The 18,751-nt window shown below is 39.2% G+C and overlaps 1 protein-coding gene across 1 annotated transcript in view; it reads right to left on the bottom strand.

The window, feature by feature from the left end:
• TRAPPC10 (trafficking protein particle complex subunit 10) overlaps window positions 1-17,518 on the bottom strand; it is a 46,828-nt gene extending 29,310 nt beyond the window's left edge. Inside the window, exons 1-7 of the mRNA XM_062000576.1 lie at window positions 17,311-17,518; window positions 7,012-7,093; window positions 6,183-6,318; window positions 5,033-5,229; window positions 3,310-3,505; window positions 2,162-2,273; window positions 884-1,131 (exon numbers count right to left, since the gene is read on the bottom strand). Coding sequence (XP_061856560.1) covers window positions 884-1,131; window positions 2,162-2,273; window positions 3,310-3,505; window positions 5,033-5,229; window positions 6,183-6,318; window positions 7,012-7,093; window positions 17,311-17,401 — 1,062 coding nt within the window. The 5' untranslated portion in view covers window positions 17,402-17,518. The remainder of the gene's footprint in view (window positions 1-883; window positions 1,132-2,161; window positions 2,274-3,309; window positions 3,506-5,032; window positions 5,230-6,182; window positions 6,319-7,011; window positions 7,094-17,310) is intronic.
• Window positions 17,519-18,751: the final 1,233 nt, after the last annotated feature.

Genomic DNA, 18,751 nt, shown 5'->3' on the forward strand with positions numbered 1-18,751 from the left:
TCAGTAGAGATAAAATTAACAGAGAACCAGACACCCACGGGATTAAGGACATGGATGAGTCAGGCACTGAAATCCAGAAATATTCTCATGCACACTAAGTTCTTCTTAAAGATGCATTTCAATTCATGGACATCTGTGATCACGTATGGAGGATGATCAGCGTACAACATCCCAGATAAAACCTCTTTAGAGGATTAAAAAACCCCAGCAGAAACCAAAGTATGCAGGGAGAAGGGGTACAGCATGGAAGGATGCAATACGACAAAAAGCTTGGAGTGCTGTAACTTGTTTCTATCTCTTTCTTCCGTCATCGAATGAGACAGCCTGGGACAGACACATAACACAAAAGAGAACTACTGGGCACTAACAGGTATAACAAATTATAAACCACAAGAGGTGATCAAAGCAGCATCCAACCTGCATAGCAGTAAGCAGACCTGCTGTAGATACTGTTTCTAGTTCAAAACCTCTTTTGTTACAGACTACTTAGCCTGCATATCGGCACATTAAACACTCTGCCTTATTTTCCTCAATACAACACTGTTATAGACTTAAATGATGGGAACTATAGTTCAAGAGACGGTAATAAATCCAGGAAAGAAGCAGATAAATTACCTACCAGCTTAAGAAGTGAAAACTAGAGTACTTTAACCAAACACAGGTTTGGTTTTCGGATGTGCTGTCTCAGATTTCTTTCCAAAGATATCCTCATGATGAAACATTCAACTGTAGCACTGTTACGATCTGTCATTACAATATCATATTGATAACTCACAGCCAGTGCTTACTATATTTTGGTCACAGACTTCTAAACTTCAAAAATCCTGTTAGAACATCATTGGATAAAATCATTCATGTAATGGAATATATTACACTGACTCACTTCTAATAGCTTGAGTTCTTGCACACAGTTGTGAAGGAGCTCCAGTGCTCGCTGGGAAACCTCCCATGGCCTCTGCAGGAAGATTAGTAACGTGCATTGGCGAGAAAACAGGTAACTACGCAAGTCCAGTAGAGTAGCTTCTTGATTCTGTATTAGCTCTCTCTTCTCCATGTCTATTGGTTTTCGGAGAATTAAACCATTCCAGCTCCTCACTGGCTGGCAAAAAAATGTCAGCCAGTTTGCACCATCTAAGTAAATAAAGTTAACATCCAAGAATCAACTGGTGCTTTTTAATCAGAGTCTCTTCCTCCTCAACCCAGAAGTTGCAAGCTGGCTTATTCTCTCTGAAGTTTATCATATGGATAAATGAGTTACTGTCTTAACTTCAAACAAAAAAACACCAGAACTTCCATGGCTAACTACATAACTGAATTTCAGAACATTCAAACCTTAAAGGCATTTTGTCTAAATTGCACATTTATTATTAGTATAGCAGTAATCAATTTGCAATGTATTTCTTAGCAATTAAGTCTACCCAAAGTTCAAAACAAACAAACTTAATCTACTTAAGTATTTTTTACTTAGACATCATGAATATATGTACCTCCACTTCCAGGTATAGTACCAGGTTCAGACAGGACAAATATATTTCACTGCAATTACTCCTGAACTATATTTTAACCAGATTCATAACAGATATCTGATTAAAGCTGTTATATAACAAAACAGTGTTTCACTCATTAAAACAGTTTAAAGTTATTTGATACTTCTTGCACGGTAATTTTTCTTGAAAAGAAAGTTCAATCTTTTGTAGTGCAGATTAACCACATATTTCTGTTCAGTTTTGTAGTAACTACCAAACAGATCATGTCATTTGAGGCAAAACTGAACGCCTGTCTCCAGGAAGCTCTTTATTCAACAACTTAACAATGAGCTGTGAAAACAGCAACTGTATCTCAGATCAATATTTAAGTAACTAAAGAGTTTCAGAGGTCTCCATTTGTAATGATCATAGAGTAAGAGCAAAGCACAGGTTTTCATTAAAAATGGCTATAACCCTCTGAGATGAAACCCAAAACTTTAGACTGTAAGTAATGTACACTTGATTTTGCATACAGTATAAAACAAGAGTACAAACTGCCTAGTGCATCTTCATTGTAATGTACCACTTTTTACTCCCATGTATATATATGGCACCCAAAGCACTGGGCTGTTTAGCAGAAGCACAGTGAAGACATTAATACATTTCACATTTATTTAACATTTTAATACACTTACCCCCAGCCCCAAAGTTGACAACGTATTGAGAAAACAAGGCATCAAGTTCATCATACTGCACTAGCGCATCCTCAAATTGCTGCAGCATCTCAAAGACAAAGGCCAGTTCTTCCTTTTGACACACAAGCAATACAAGGACCGTGTTACTGATATTAGTCATGTCTGGTATTACAGCCTGCTCCCATACATACATACAGCTCTGGGAACTGCTTTTTCCAGCATTCTTCCCCTTCTAATATTCACACATATAGGAAAACGTGCCTTTGTAACAGATGAACTGTTTCTTCCTAACACAGGTATGTTCACAAAAGAAGATTATGTCATATAGTTATGCCAGTACATTGTGTTGTGTATCCAGATTCTGATTCACTACAAGACATTGTTCATACATCTATTAAAACTTGGAGTTTTCAAAAAAAGAAAAAGAAAAAAAGGAAAAAAAATTAATTGCTGAAGGCTCATTTCCCATAAGAGTAATAATTTTTCTCCTCTGTTTACACTGTGAAGGCACTAATTGCAATATCAGGAAAAGTCCACTTGTACAGAGAAGAGAGACAAAATGAGACTTAGAGAAAGACTGAGAATTAGATGCATCCTATACAAAAGGTAGCACATGAAGCCAAAGACATCAAGAAGATGAGGTCGAACTTCTATGGAGAACAGCACTGTACAGGGACAAGGACATTGCAAAGGAATCAAGATCTTTAATTCTATTGCACAAGACTTTCCTTCTTTTCTCTATATCAGCTAACACAAAGATATATTTAGAAATATAAAAAATTGAATACATTCTTTATATGGATGACTAAAAATCAACTCCATACAAACTGACAATCTAAACAAAGGAACCATAGCAACATTAAGATCAAATACCAACTACAAATATGTTTGTACAAGCACAGTAATGGGACATTTACCCAAAATTCAAGAGCAACTGCTAAAACACTTTCTAGACGCAATTTGTTTGCTTCAGTTGAGGTTCACAAAACTTCCCATGAGCCTTAGAAGATTCTGCTTCTGTAATAGCACTGTATTACAATGTAACATAAATCTCCTGCAAATAAGATCTAAAAATGCTGCTTTTTGTATCTTGCCCCAACTCTCAAACTAGTACTCAAGTACTTTCCTCAATAAAAGAAGACTCTTACCTGGACCATGAAATATTCGCAGAAGCTCCACCCTGGCTCAGTCCTTTTCTCTCTCAAAGTTCTCATGTCATCTTCAAACTTGCCTAAGTTTTTTGTAAAAGACATGAGAAGCAACGTCCTGAGTTTGGTCAGGAAAGCACTCCAAGATTCCTGAGAACGGGAAGAGTCTTTCAAAGGGTCAGAAAGTACCACACATCTATAAAGAGAATGATGAAAAAATATTTTTGAGAGAGTAAATATAAAATTTGCATCTAAGTGTAGAGTTGAATATTGTGCACACCTAATAGTTTCAGGGTAAACAAAATCTAGTTTTTCATTCAATGTGAATCAGAGAAAAAAAAAACAAGGTTGAGAGTTTGCTTGTTTGGGGGCAGCTACCTTGGGCTTTGTGGGTTTTTTTTGTTTATTTGGGTTTTTGTGTCTTTTTAAAAACTTTTCCATGTACTTTTAACTCTGTGGTATAGTATATGAGAAGAGTTAAAGTGTTTCAGAAAATAAGTACTAGCAAGCTTTACTTTTTTGAAGCAAATAATGGATACATTATTCCAGCTACTTAAAGGTAAGTAATGCTGCAGCTATCATCCAAGAAAAAAAAAAAGTCTGCTTAGCAATATAATCAGCAGAACAGTAATTGCAGTTACTCCTGGCAAGGATTATGGAAGATCCTAATCAAGATCCATTAGATCACATATAGTCAGCCTTCCCAAGTCACTTAAAAATAATCTCCTGTAATATATTCTTACAGTATCTAAATTTGGTTTTACCCATCTTATGTGCTAAAACTTCCACTGCATTTCTCAGAAAATAAACACACTAACAGAATGATCGGAGGACTGGAACATCTTTCATATGAGGAAAAGCTGTGAGAACTGGGGCTGTTTAGTCTGGAAAAGAGGAGACTGAGAGGGGATTTTATAATATTTACAAATATCTAAATGGTGGGTGTCAGGAGGTTGGGGTATCACTTTTTTCTGTTGTATCTAGTAACAGGACAAGAGGTAATGGGATGAAGCTGCAACACAAAAAAGTTCCACTTAAATAGAAGAAAAAAACTGTTTCACTGTGAGGGTGAGGGAGCAGTGGCACAGGCTGCCCAGAGGGGTTGTGGAGTCTCCTTCCTTGAAGGTCTTCAAGACCCGCCTGGACATGTTCCTATGCGACTTGATCTAGGTGAACCTGCTTCTGCAGGGGGGTTGGTCTAGATGATCTCTAAAGGTCCCTTCCAACCCTATCATTCTATGGTTCTACAAACTCATCAATTCACAAATACTTCAGCCTTTTTTAGAGCATTTTCTTTCCTCAGTTTTTTTGTCACATTCAAAAAACCACCAATACTTCCAGAGGCAGGAAAACTTCTCATCCAAGTAAAACACCATTTCTGGTTAGAAAAGTCAAACAAAAAATCCCTGAAGTTCTAAAAACTTATTACCACACTGTTCCATGCTGTTCCCCTTAAACCTCACTTAGTCAGGGGAAGATATTGGAAAGCTTTTTGAAACATAGTTGAAAGCCACCATAAATCCATAAACTGAAAACAAACTTCTCTCTTCGTTACTTGTGTCAGTCTTCTTCAAAGCACAGATCTTATCTTACCATCAGTTTGAATGCTGGACATCAAGGAAAGTCTTTAAATGGGCAAGGAACCTGTTACATAGGGAGTCGAGTTTCTAAATCAGTGAACTAGTCGAAACGTTAAAATATTTGTATGTAAAAGAATGCTTACCTGTCACTTTGTTTGTTACAGAAGTCATTTCTTATCTTATCTACTATAGAGGTTCGGGGAAGGATATTTGTTTTGTTCTTTTTCTTGGCATCACTCTCAACTACCACAATTAGCCAGTCCACTGAGTTGTGAGCTTTGAGAACATTCTGCCACTTGGTGATGTCATCCTTAACTGTAGTTTTGTACAATTCTGTGTCCTGGGATGAGAAGTGGTGAATCATCAAATCAAACAGATATTCTGAATCATTTCAAAAGGCAAATTTTATTCCAACAGAAGGCATGCAGAAAGACATATAAAATAAAATCAGTGACAGTAAGTTCACTTACTTAAGAAGTCAAATGAGGTATAACAAGGTCTTTGAAATGAATTTATTCATAGTATTTTGGTTAACAGTAAATACATCTTAGTATTTGGTATATTATCAGTCTTTACATTACTGAAATGAAGATTTTAAGAAATAATTTAAACTTTTACTTTACACATTGTTCAAAAGCTTCTTCATAAAAATAAAAATCCCACAGAAACGTTTGCCACTTTTTGGCTTCTGAGTTAGTTTCAAACAGATCAATTCAAACTCTTAAAGCTGTTCTGGATACTTTTTGATTGGTCACAGATCAGATGTCACCTCTGTCTTTCAACTGGATAGTAAATTCGTTAACAGGGGACAAACAAAAAGCAGTAAACTATAGATAAACAGGATTAAGACATTCCAAATCTTGCTCAGTTTAGATTGCTGACATGTACTAATACCTAACACATATGGAAGATGAAATAAAGACACATATCTTAAGATTTAATTTCATGAATGGTTCAGAACTGAAATACTTTGTCCACATTTCTGTATTATGAAGCAAGTGTGCTGTGCTGTTGCACACTGTTAAATCCTGAGCTTCTTCATGACAAAGTACTGAAAACAGGTTATTCAAAAGCCTGTACTCTTAGTGTCATGCAACATGACATGGAAATACAGCTTATGGCAAAAAGTACTCAGGTTCTGTTTCCAATAATATTGGGTATGCATGCTTGTACAATGTAGACTTAATTGTTCAAATAAACATGAAAGATACCAGAGAGCAAAAGGAAAAAGTAAAAAAATCTGATTTTTAAATCCAAGTACTCAGTTTTTCATTAAGTATTCCTGTTACTTACACAACATTCTGTCCAATAAATATGAAGAAAGGGGAAAGTCAAAAGGGCCTTATTCCCCTCTTTGGGTAGTAGCTCCTCTTTAAACTGAACAAAGTTAGATTCTAGATGAATCATCTTCGGAGCACGGCCATAAGACCTACAAAGTTTAAAAATTTAAATTAGTGGATGAGACATACATAGCAGAATATAAAAATGAACATGTATTTTGGGGAAGAAGAACAAACTGAAATCCTGTGACACTGGGAACTCACAAACTATGCTTACTGCGGTTTGTACAAAGTTAACTAAAATTTGGTACCACTTGAAATTAGATAGATCCTCCTTTTTGCAAGAACAGGAGTTAGAAGCTTTTCAGCCTCCATTAGAAGATTTTCTGTATCCTCTCAAAGTAGAAAATTTCAAAGGAAACTCCCCAAACATTTTTTACAGTCAGAAAACAGTGCACCACGCTAAGCTTTTAGCAAGAAAATATGTCCAATTCCATGCAAGTTCTACCTATATTCTCATTAAGAAGAAAGCGTGTCACTTTCAGAATATGGCTGCCAAAGTATATCAAAGCACACCAAGACGAAACCCACAAACCACAAAACCAAAAAAGAGAAACACAGCATTACTATCATTTTCCTATAGGGGAAGTTCAACATCATTGAGTGGAAACGATCATGCTGAACAACATTTACCTTAATTATCTAAGTTCTCCCTTCCTCAGGTCAGTTGCTATATATGACTCAAGTTATGGTAAGAGTTGCCTAGAGCACAACAAATACACACATTTCCAAGTCTAAAAACACACACTGAAGCAGTATCACAGAATACAATGTAAGTTTACCTCCTCCATTCCATAGGTTCTCTAGGAAGCTGCTGAGAAAGTGTAGGATATAAGGAAGTAAATAAATTCTGATCTCCAGCACCTAAAAGAGAAAGGCAATAATCTATTATAACGTGCAAATTATAGAAACTATATTAACAAGCTCTGCTATTAATGGTTTGTTGTTTCAATAAAAAGATGTCATTTTGCCTGCTATGTTGGAACTACAGTCCAGCACTGTGCTGGACTTTTTTAAATCTCATGCTCTTGTGACCTAACACAACACCTTAATAAGGCACATAATACATATACTGTTATAACTTCCTATTAAGGTTTTCCACATAGATACATAATCCACATAGCAAGGAAGAGTATCATCTATATAATCAACTTACCAAGGAGAGTATCATCCATTTAGCTAGTTCAACTCTAAAAGCTAAACAAGCAACCCTTCAGAGTTATTGGCTAAACAAAGCATATTTTAAAAACCCTCAATAATTTAGGTTTCACAAACCAGAAGAGTGGTTAGACAGTGATTCACGTTCCTTCTGTATCTAGGCCTACCATGAGAAAATTGGCATTAGCACATATTCTGTGCTTTACTGGGTTTGACTCCTCTCTCTCCGCTATTCCAAGGCTGCTGGTAATACGAAGCTGCGTGACCACCACACTGTTCTGGCTGCCTTCAGAAACATCAGGTCTATTGACACAGTGCAGGTGCTCTGGAACTGGCTGAGACACAGATCTAGCATTAGGCTTTAGTCACTTGGGCTTTGAACAACCACATTAAATTAGCTACTTGTATACAAGATAGAACAAAATGTAGGGTCTATAAGATGGGAAAAAAAATATTATCAGTAGCCTATGAACATCAGTTCTTAAATTCTGTTCTTTGGGTACAGAGAAGACATAACATGGAAGAGACACGCTTAAAGGAAGTTCTTCCAGCTTCTGACAGTTATCAGCATCTTTAAGCAATGGGACAGTAAACTCTGGAATGTGTCTGTATACAAACTGACCAGTAGACCATACCAGCCCAAATGCCCAACTTTGCACAGTGCCCAAACAGCTTGCCATGATACTTAAACACAAGACATGGCATTTGATGTCTGGCAAACAGACACATCCAAATGAGAAAGGAATACAGTCAAAACTGTATTTGGACCGCATTTGACCATACTTTTAAAATCTGTTCTGTTATGTGCATTGTCTGAATCTGGGAGAATAAGCTGGCCCATAAGAGTTTAATGGTACCGCTTACTAAATCTCTCATCTGTGTGTTGCCCTGAGTTATTGCTCCCTTCCCTGTACTTCCTCCTTTCCGTCTCATCTTTAGCTGGCTGCATTCTCCTCCATCAGAGACTGCAATTTAATGCTAAAAAATCCTTAATTTCTTTCTTCAGACTCGACTCTTGCTCCTCCTCCCTCCACTCCACCCTTCACCAGGATCTCTTGAGCTAAAGAGATACATTTTCCAATTAACATTTTCACCATCATATAGGCAATTCTGCTATTTCCCAGAAGTTTTTCACTTGTCTCCTTTTTACACTTGTCTGCCATTGTACAGTCCAATCTGAACAGAAAGATCATTTTCTTACCATGGAAAAGGAAGCTATGACTGAAGAAGCACCTGACAGCCTTTCTTTTCTCTTTCACCATGCAATCTCATCTCCTGGCACACAGCCAGGCACTACCTCCACGGGAGCTTAGCACACTTCGGCTGATCTTGGGAACTCTTTTCTAGTCCACTCACCTTTTCCCAATTTCCTCACATTATTTTGATTACCAGCCACTAGTATAATTCTATTACCATGCAATTAGGGGGAAAAAAAAAAAAGACATTTTTAAAGTCTGTCTGAATACCAGAACAAGCCAAATCATCTATTCTGATGTCTGACCACAATAGCTATCCAAGGTACAAGTCCTAGAATAGGGAAAAAACAAAATGCAAACAAATAAAACACTACCATTAATGCTGTAGCCTTAAGTCTCCACAAAACATCTCATTCTTGACTCTTCACCTTTATGCTGTTCTGTCTGCATTAAAAGTACCATATGAAATCTTATTTAAGACTATAAACAAATGTCTAAAATGAATACAGAAACAAATGTTAGTCATATTGTTAGGCTGTCTTACACCAAGCTACAACATCTCTATGAGTTAGGCCACAGAGAAAGGTTTATTGATTTGCAACTCATTACTGCCCATATAGTGATTTAGCAACAGCATGATGACCACATAAAAATGATAGCCCATGAAGCTTGCACCATGACTGAAAGAAGGAACAATGTATTTTACCTCTGCAGCATAATAAAGTGCTTTTTCTGTACTGCGTCTAAAGATCCAATGCACATCACAAAAAAGTTTCAGAATTCAACATCGTGAATAAAAAGGACTACTCCAGAATATAGAGGAACTACTAAATGATAGCGTTTAAGTACTCCACTATTCCAGACAATCACACCACATTATCAGCTTAAGAAAGGTACATTCATTTTTAAACCAGTCATTTTTAACTCTTGCATTGGTTTTGAGGGCATACAAAATACATACAAGAATGTGTTTTATCATCTAGGCAAGACTATCCTCTAGAATTAGAGAAAAAAGGACTTTCAATACAAAACACATCAGCTATCTTTAGGACACAGATCAAACTCTGCTTCCATATACTACAAACACCCAAAAGGCTATAACGTTTCAGGTTCCATTTAACTAGATCCAGTATCTACTGTAATCAGCATGTTTGAGCTGCTCAAGTCAAGAACACTAAAAATGAAGTTATCAGCACGCAACATTAGCACAGTACTGGCAAGCATCAAGACTAGATAGTAGTAAGGACCCTAAGTCTGGCAAGATGCATGTTAAATTGTTTACTGCTTCCTGCCAAAATGAGGAGAGAGGAGGGAGCACCTTACAGTAAGTAGAAAAGAAAGAGCACAAACTTCACAAATCACAACAAAAAATCCTAAAAGATCACTCTGCTTTTGGAGTGGTGGTGTGCACTCACGAGACCTTAAGCATGGTAGAAGTCTCATTCTCTTCTCTAAATATGGCTCTGAAGCATTGCTAGTTGCTGCATCCATGATCTACTTTCCAAAACTTTTTTTTTTAAGAAAATAAACTAAATCACATGACTATAGGAGTTTGTGATTGTATCTGACTGAATTTTATTAACTTTGCATTAAACATTCCAAAATCACAACAACCCTATAATTTAGACTTACAGCAAACCCCAAAAGTCAGCACAGAATTCTGAGAACTGCTTCAAAGATTTTGTCGCAGGCTTTTTGTTGGGGTTTGGGCAAGGTGGTGGTGTCTGTTTTGGCTGGGGATTTTGTTGGCTGGATGTTTTGGGAGTTTTGGTTTCTGAATGACAAAAAAAAACAAAACAAAAAAAAGTCTATTGTGGCCAGATGCCTAAGCACAACTGCATCCCGGCAAATTCATTTCAGTGTATGGCTGTCAACACTAAGCCTTTGCTCAAAGGGGCTCCAATAATGGAGGAAAGCTGCTCCTCCTAGTCAAAGTGGAAGGGACCATAAGACACAGCTGAAAAGGAGAAGGAAGGATGTGTATATATAGAAATAAAAATTAATCCTGGAATCCTATCATTACTAAAACCAAGAAGCCTTCTCAACAAGGGTTTTCTTCTTTCAGAATCGACATTTAAGACCTAAATATCCAAAAAACACAATGACTAGGAGTAACATTAAAGAGTCATGCTTCAGCACTTAAAATACAATAAGAAGTGAACATCTTGTGGTTTATTATATGAAGTTTGTCTAATACAATTATTTTATAAATAATATAATCTAATTAGACATCATATTTGTAATATTTCAAATGTATACATATTTTGTACTATTTCAAAATATATTCTACAACTTGTATAACTTACAAATCCTTTTTTTTTTTTAATTGCTTTACTACTTTATTCATAGAAAAGGAAAAAAGTGCCGATCCATAGCCTCCGGAGGACCTATCTCAGCTTTCATACCATGCATGTCTCAATTAATCTACTCCCCCTCTGGATGTCAATACACACACCAAATACAAAAAAACCCCAGTAATTCTTGAAGTGACACCACTCCAAGTATAGAGTGGCTCTCTATTTGAAGCTGTAACACCTATTTTAATAAACAAAACAATCAAAAGATTAATGTTCAAATGACGTAGATTAAAAAGAAAAGCTTCTGGAGAAAGGGAAGAAGGGGGAAACACGTGTTTGTTTCTTACCACATTACAAAGTTCAGAAAGTATGCCCTTTCCCACTTATCTAAACATTTCGCAAAGAAATTAAGACAAATAAGTATCTACCCAGAAATCAAATGCAAAGAAAGTAGCAGAAGCTTAAAAGGGCTTTATGATAAGCCTAAATCAAACACTGAATCAGACAGCATTGTTAAAAAAATCGTGACCTTCAAAGACTTGATGGCCACAAAACTGACATCCAAAATGTTAAGACGGACAGGTCAGGCAAAAGAGGAACAAAACGCACTCAGATGAGTCTTGCTTGTGAACCTGTCTGTAAAAGCTCATAACATAAACCAAGTATAGAACGTTTCCACCTTTTGTTGAAAGGCAGGCTGTACCTCTATAGAGCAGCTCATAACCATAAACCTAATTCCAGGGAAAAAAATCTGAAAATTAAATTAGTCAACTAAAACAGGCATCTAAGGTCAAAATACTTCTTGTTTAGGTTACAGCATAATGTAATGGTGACTGAGTATCCCAGTAAATATAGCTCCAGTAAATCACATGAATGTTGAAACTACTAATTTTTAAAACATTATGGTATTGGTCACATATTTTCCCTCTCTCCATTCTTTCCTCATCTTTCTCCCCAACATTTTGGTAGGTTAAGTCAATACAATCGTCGTCCCCTCTATCCCTATCTAGGACACTTGTTCTGCTGCAAATCAGCACAGGAATTATATAAGAACCAGAATGACCACCTTACTTAAACTTTCAAGAGGAACAAGGACTCTTTGTGACAGTTGTCTGATATAAAAGAACCATTAATAGTGATATTTTTTAGTTTGATGTCTGCCTAAAAATCACCAAAATCACCAAGAATCTATCTTCTTTCTAATACTTTCCAAACTTCTTATATAGGTTTTATCACTGCAATATCTGAATATCTCACAATTAATTTTTATCCTCTAGAGTAAATTATCCTAACTCACTAACTACACAGTGTAAAATAAGGACTCATGAGGTCAGATAACTAAAGAAGACAAATATTTCCCTTTGATACCAATGACAAATCAAATCAACTGAGATAAAAGGTTTCAAACATCTTTAAAAGAGCTCAGTGCCAAGACAACTCTTTGGTGTGGTTTTGTTTAGGTTTTGTCTCCAAATATCAGTGACGGGTACTCTTCCTGATCTCACTTATTTTTTCACCAATAAAAAGGCCTGCTATGAATCTTTTTTCATAACTGACTAGCCTATAGCCTATTATAAGTGGATCCACATGATATTTTGGAAGGCCAGTGGGTTTTTTTATTTGTTTCTTTTAAAGGTCATCCTCTTTCCCCTCAGCCCAGGTTTACATTCAAAAGAGGTCTAAAAATCAAAATATAAGACAGCTTAATCACGGATTAAAATCTTATCTGATTCCTTAGTAGTCTGCAGAATAAAATCACTTTAGTGACACTTCAAGACCTTACTTACTGATGCACTACTAAATCTATAAAATAGCGGTGAATACTAACAAGAATATGCTGCTGCTTCTTATGACATATGGAATCAGGTATTTAAGTACAGAATAATACTGGATCAACTACATGACAGCGATGATTGACATTGCAGACAGAAGTCCTGTTTAAGAACATGAAAAATTTATTTATAGGATGTAGATGTTTACAGGGTCTCAAATAGCTGCAAATCATTCTAATAACTTGGGCTACATGAAACTTCTTCTTGGCACATTTTTTTGTTTCATCTACCTACCAGTAACAGAAGAACTTTTAAATTGAGCTCTTCCAGTCCTAGAACGATATTCTTAACTCCAAGCATTTATTTTGGCTCATTTCTTAACCTTTTCTGTTTATGCAGCTCTTGTAGCTATCTGCAAACGTTTTCTATTCTCAAGCCTACAATGTTTTTGCTGATGGTTTTGCTCTTGCAGTACCACAGCACATACTGAGCACGAACCAAACGAAAGCAATCCATCCTGTTCTCTCCAAAGATTATACATAAAGTTCACTGTACTAAGAGAGGGTATTGACAGTGAGAACAAATATGCACACACACACACTATATAAACAGATACTATGAGCTGATAAGGAATATTCAACAACCACAGGAAGATAATTACAGAAGAACAGCTTGGTAGGAAAGCTCTGAAAAACCTATTAATTACTTCATTTAGTAGGACTGTCTTTACAGCTTCCTCTTCATATGTATAGACAGCTAATAATCTAAGTGCAAACCAGCTACATAAGGACGAGTTTTTTCATCAGAACACTTGGTTGACACATATGTGCAAGAACATTGTATTAAAAGGTCCAAACACACTCTCAAGGTTTCAAATAGGATTCATGAGAACAAAACAGCATTGTTTAAGTTTCCTAGGAAAGTAATCTGCATTGTTTTAAAGATATGTCAAGTCAATATTGCAAAGAAGCTACCAAAGTTCAAGAGGTCTGATGCAAACACTCAACTTCCCTCTTCAAATAAAAACTAATAAATGATGCTAAAAAACAATGTTTCTACAGCAGCAGGAAAGCTAGAAGCTGACTCAAAACACTTTGTAAACACACAATGAAAGGGTAGCAATGAAAATAAATTGCTACAAACTCAAATTGAGAGTTAGCAAGGTAATGTGCCAGAGTGAGCATAACCATAGTCGGACAATGAAACTCCCCTGCGAGCTTACAGTTTAGTAAGACCAACAGTATAAAGACATGACTCAAACTAATTTGGAAAGCAAACATTAATGGCACTCAGTTCTAATTGACAAGAATGATTCAATACTACACGGGATGCTGACGTCTTGAGAGAAGGGGAAAAAGAGGTAAAGGAACAGCATCTTTCTGTGAATATACTACTTTTCCCGTGCTTACAAAATGCAGTTGTCTGTTTGCCTAGAGAAAATGTTTCTAGATGTCTCTTCTGGTTAGCTTGTGTAGGTGAATTCTATAAATCTAAACTATTAAAATTACATTTTTTCCAGCAACACAAATAACATAAATACAAGGCTAATACATCTGCATACAAATCACAATGACAAAATTATGTAGTTGTATTGCTAACGTGAAAGAGCAGTGACAAAAGCTGTATTTGCAACTGGCATCAAAGATACAAGTCATGTGGAATCTGCCATTTTTATTCAACAGGCCAAAGTCTGTACATTCAGAAAGTGCTGAATTCAGGATTGTACCAATACAGCAAATAACTACGGTTACAATACAGGCTAACTCACAGATTTGAAAGCGTAACTCTCTTTAGCAAAGACACATTCCTTTTCAGAGTACCGTCAAATTTATTTCAACTAGATAAAAACATTTCTTTGTAAAACATCTCTGGTATGCACAGCATTGAAACTAAGTTTTACTCCAAACAAAATTCTCTCTTCAGTTCTCCCTTATAAAGAATAAACCTTAAGAGTTAACAGAAGTATTTTACTATACAAATGTTTACCTGACAGAGATTAATCTAAATCTTCTAACAAAAGGAATTACTTATTTTGTGAGACACAAGCTCACTTAACCTTCACTCCTCCATACAATCAAAAACTATCCATCCCCTTGCAGGTCCATTTTTCCCTCATGTACATCTACCAGGTGGGGCAATTATCCAAGACAATTCCAACTTCCTGAAATCAGAACCACAAAACAAACGAAACTGTATTTGTTGCACAGTTTCCAATATTGTAGCTTTAAATGAGTTTTCCAATAAACCAATACCGAGTCAAAAAATCTTTTCCTAGAAGACCAAGCTTTATGTCCTCATAAATAACCAGCAATATAATGCTTAGAAGAACTTTCCCTCAAGTAAACATTTTTTATTGAATGCATTTGTTTGAAATACTATGGTCTCTAAGTATTACCTTGCTTCTCTCGAAAGAAGAAAAAAGGAAATTGAAAGAGCTGAAGCAACACATTCCCCATTAGAAGCAAATGTTCTAGTTTAAAAATGACAGCAAGTTACTACATTCACCAGAGGTGATCTCTCTGTACTGTTGCTCAATTAGCCTCATCTTCTGAATTAGGTTGTCTCAGACCATCCACTCTAGTCCATACCAGTAAAGATACTACTGTCATGCTTGTTCATAGCAGTAGAAATGACTCCTTTAGTCCAGAAGCACAGCATATAAATGATACATAACGCTCACCTTATATCTCATTTGTAAGCATGCTCCTGCCATACTGTGTGGTGATAAGCCCAAACATTTTGCAATCATAAAGTACATTCACTCACTACATGAAATTAATATTATTTTCAATATCAAACAATTGAGTTTGACTAAAATCTGATTGATCTGATGCTTGGAATTTCAAGAATTTCCTTGCACAAAGTGGCCAGAGTTTGTTTCTGCAATTCACCAACAAAAAAGCAAGCCTGAGGTAAAGCTGCATGTACTTGAACTGACTGAAAGACTTATTCAAATAATACAGAACAGTAAGGACTGACGTTCACTGTCAACACCCAACACATACACATACAGACTCCAATTCTGAATACTGGATAAAGACAGTAAATCTAAAAAGCGATTCGCTGCAACCTGAACAGCAGCATAATATCAATAAGGAAGGCACAGTGCCTTCCAGACCTTTCTGATATGTACATTTTTCTGACTTTAAATTTGAAGTGAAATGGATTTCAAAAGTCTTGGAATAGGCGAGTACCGAAGATTCAACAGAGATAGCACTGACTTCAGTTTATGAACTGCATCCAAAAAAACAGTTAAAGAAAGAATAAAAGCATGTTTATAAAATAGTCTGAGGAAACTACATACACGTAGAGTTCCATAATTATATAGCTATGAAGTTACAGTTGGTTTTTTTTCTAAATATTAATATCAGCCTAAGATCTTAATCATCAATAAATGTTCAACTCATAACAACACACACCTGTGAAATAGTTTCTATTTCACACGCACATAAAGCACTCCCAGTTTTCTACTGATAAAGTGCAAATATGTAGTTTTTAGGTCATTGACAGAGATACTTTTGACTAAAAATGAACCACCACTGGTTACCTTTTATTAAAAAACAAAAGTTGAATTCTTTGTGCTGATTCACCTTACTTTTTCACTAAGAGTATTATAGATGCAGTAAGAACAGACTATTTCAGTGTGAAAGGACCTACAGTGATCATCCAGTACAACTGCTGGACTACTTCAGGGCTGACCAAGAGTCAAAGCATGTTATTAAGCGGCACTGGGCAAATGGCTCTTTAACAGTGACAGGCTTGGGGCACTTACCACCCCTCTAGGAAGGTAGTTTCAGTGTTTGACCATTTTCTCAGTAAATAAATGCTTCTGAATGCACAGTCTAGCTCATCTGTTTGTTTGAAGCAAACTTTGTGTGCAACCCACCATATCAGTGACAGCACAGGAGCTCACATTTTACATTGGGACCGGTGTGCATACATCCCAGCTGCCTGACTAACATCTGAAAAAACTAATTCCTTGCTGGAACCATGTAATCTGGTTTGTTAAATAAACTGTCTCAGAGATGGAACCAAAGCACTGTAGTTAAAGATTAAATTATAATGTCAGTGGGAGTCCATCAGTGGGAATCTCTCCTCGCCACAGAGGATGTCTTACTTCTCCTGACTGCTGTTACTCAAAGCAAAACTACATAAAGCTCAGTGGCAAGAAGCTTGGGGTTTAAGATTTATTGTCATACCTAAATCTCTTCCTCGAAGCACCTGTAAGCATAATATTCCTTGTTGTTATTTACCGTAGCCTTCAAACACACAGGAACAAACCCAAGTTTGTCCACTGCCATTAAAAGGAGGTAAACCTTCAGAGCCTCTTGTAGACGCCGTGTCCCTCGGCCCCAGTCACTGGCCCCCAGACGCGGCGGGCTGCCCGGCCTCTCCGTCAGCCCACATCGGCTGCTCTCCGCCTCGCCCCGGTGCTGCCTTCCCCTCCGCGCCAGCGCCCCGCGCAGCCCCCGCGCTCCGGCATCGCGGGCCCGCCCGTCGCCGACCCCCGCCCCGGGCCGCCCTTCACCCGGGCCCGTCGGGGAGTCCCGGCCGGGGCCCCCCGCCCCGCGCTGGACGGCCATTGCTGTCCCGGCTCCCCTCCTCCCGCCCCGGCAGCGACCGCTGAAAGCCCGTCTCGGGGCGCACGGCGCACTCACAGGTCACGATGGGCTTGTTCTCCATGGTGTAGATGACCGGGAGCTTCTCCCTGCCCTCCTCCTCAGCGGCCGCCGCCGCGGCAGGGTCCATGAGCGGGCGGGGTCCTCAACCCCGGCTCCCCCGCCCGCTCGGCGCCATGGAAACGCCGCTGCCGCCGCTACCCGCCACCGGGAGGCTGGGACGGGCCGCTCCGCCTCGGGGCCCGCTGGCTTTCCCCCCCCGCCTCCCCCCACCCCCTTCCCCTCGTCCCCGCAGCGCCGCTCAGGAGGGGAAGGCCGGCAAGCTCATCCGCTTCCTGGATCAGCGGCGGAGCATTACCGCTTCCGGGGAGCGCCGCCGCCGCCACCGCCGAGGGGCAACGCCACCCGGGCCCGGCGCGGCGCGGCCGCACAGGGGTTAACCCGGAAAACGGGGGAAAGAAAGGGGAAGCGCCGGGCCGCGCAGCGCCTGCGCGAGGCGACCGGGAGGGCGGCAGTCCCCCCACGCCCCTCTGCCGGGGGACCGCACCGGAGAGGAGGGAATGGGCGGCCGGGCTCCCCTCAGTGCCGCGGCGGAGTGCCGCTCTGGGCTTGTGGCGGGCGGAGGCGTTAGGGCCGGCCCGCCCTGGCCTAAGATACGGGTGTCCGAAAGGAGGGTTACCTGCCCGGTCCCAGCCTGCAGCCCGGCGGGAGCCCCGGGAGGGAGGAAGGCGCCGGCCGCTGCTCTGAGGGGGCTGCGGGAAAGAGCTTCCGACTCGGTTCGGCTCGGCTCACAGGCTCGCGGCGGCAACGGCGCGACTCTTGGTTGTCGTTCGGTATGGGACTGCTGTAAGGCGCCAGTGGGCTTCGCGGGCAGCGGCCCGAGGCCTAGGCAGGAGGCAAGGAAAAGGGCCTGCCAAGCTATACTGGGGCTGCACTGGCCCTGCGCCCCGGGGCAAAGAGGCAGTGGGGGTTGTCTGGGCCTAGAAAAAACGGGCTCATGGGACAGACGCGTTGCTGGTTTTCACAAGTGGATTTAAGCCTCCTCACTTTTGAATAATCCCCCTGTGGCTGCATGGAGAGCTACCTTTTCTTCTTTTCTGCCCAGGCAGGGAAAAGGAACCTGCTCACAGGACTCAGGGGCTCGTGCTTGGTGTTTCAGAGCGTAGGTCACTCCTGTAGCTGTTGGAGCCTACAGCTCGACCACTTCAATGGGACTATGCGCATTAGGGATCATATTTTCCACTGACCTCAAATACTTCAAACAGTTTTGTTGCACGCTGTCTTGAACGTATGCTCTGCAGATCATAGTGAATCAGGCAACAGGTGGCTGGCCTTGTCATTCATCAGTCGCATTCTTGGAGCATGGAAACTATGAGGAAGGGTTGAGGAGTTGTGTGTGAGGAATGTGATCTCAGAGAGAAGATTATAGGGAATAGAAAAGATCACATAATATGGGCAGGTGAGTAAAAAGAGGTGAATG

Source organism: Colius striatus, chromosome 1 (genome assembly GCF_028858725.1).
Source record: "Colius striatus isolate bColStr4 chromosome 1, bColStr4.1.hap1, whole genome shotgun sequence".
Classification (NCBI taxonomy): Eukaryota; Metazoa; Chordata; class Aves; order Coliiformes; family Coliidae; genus Colius; species Colius striatus.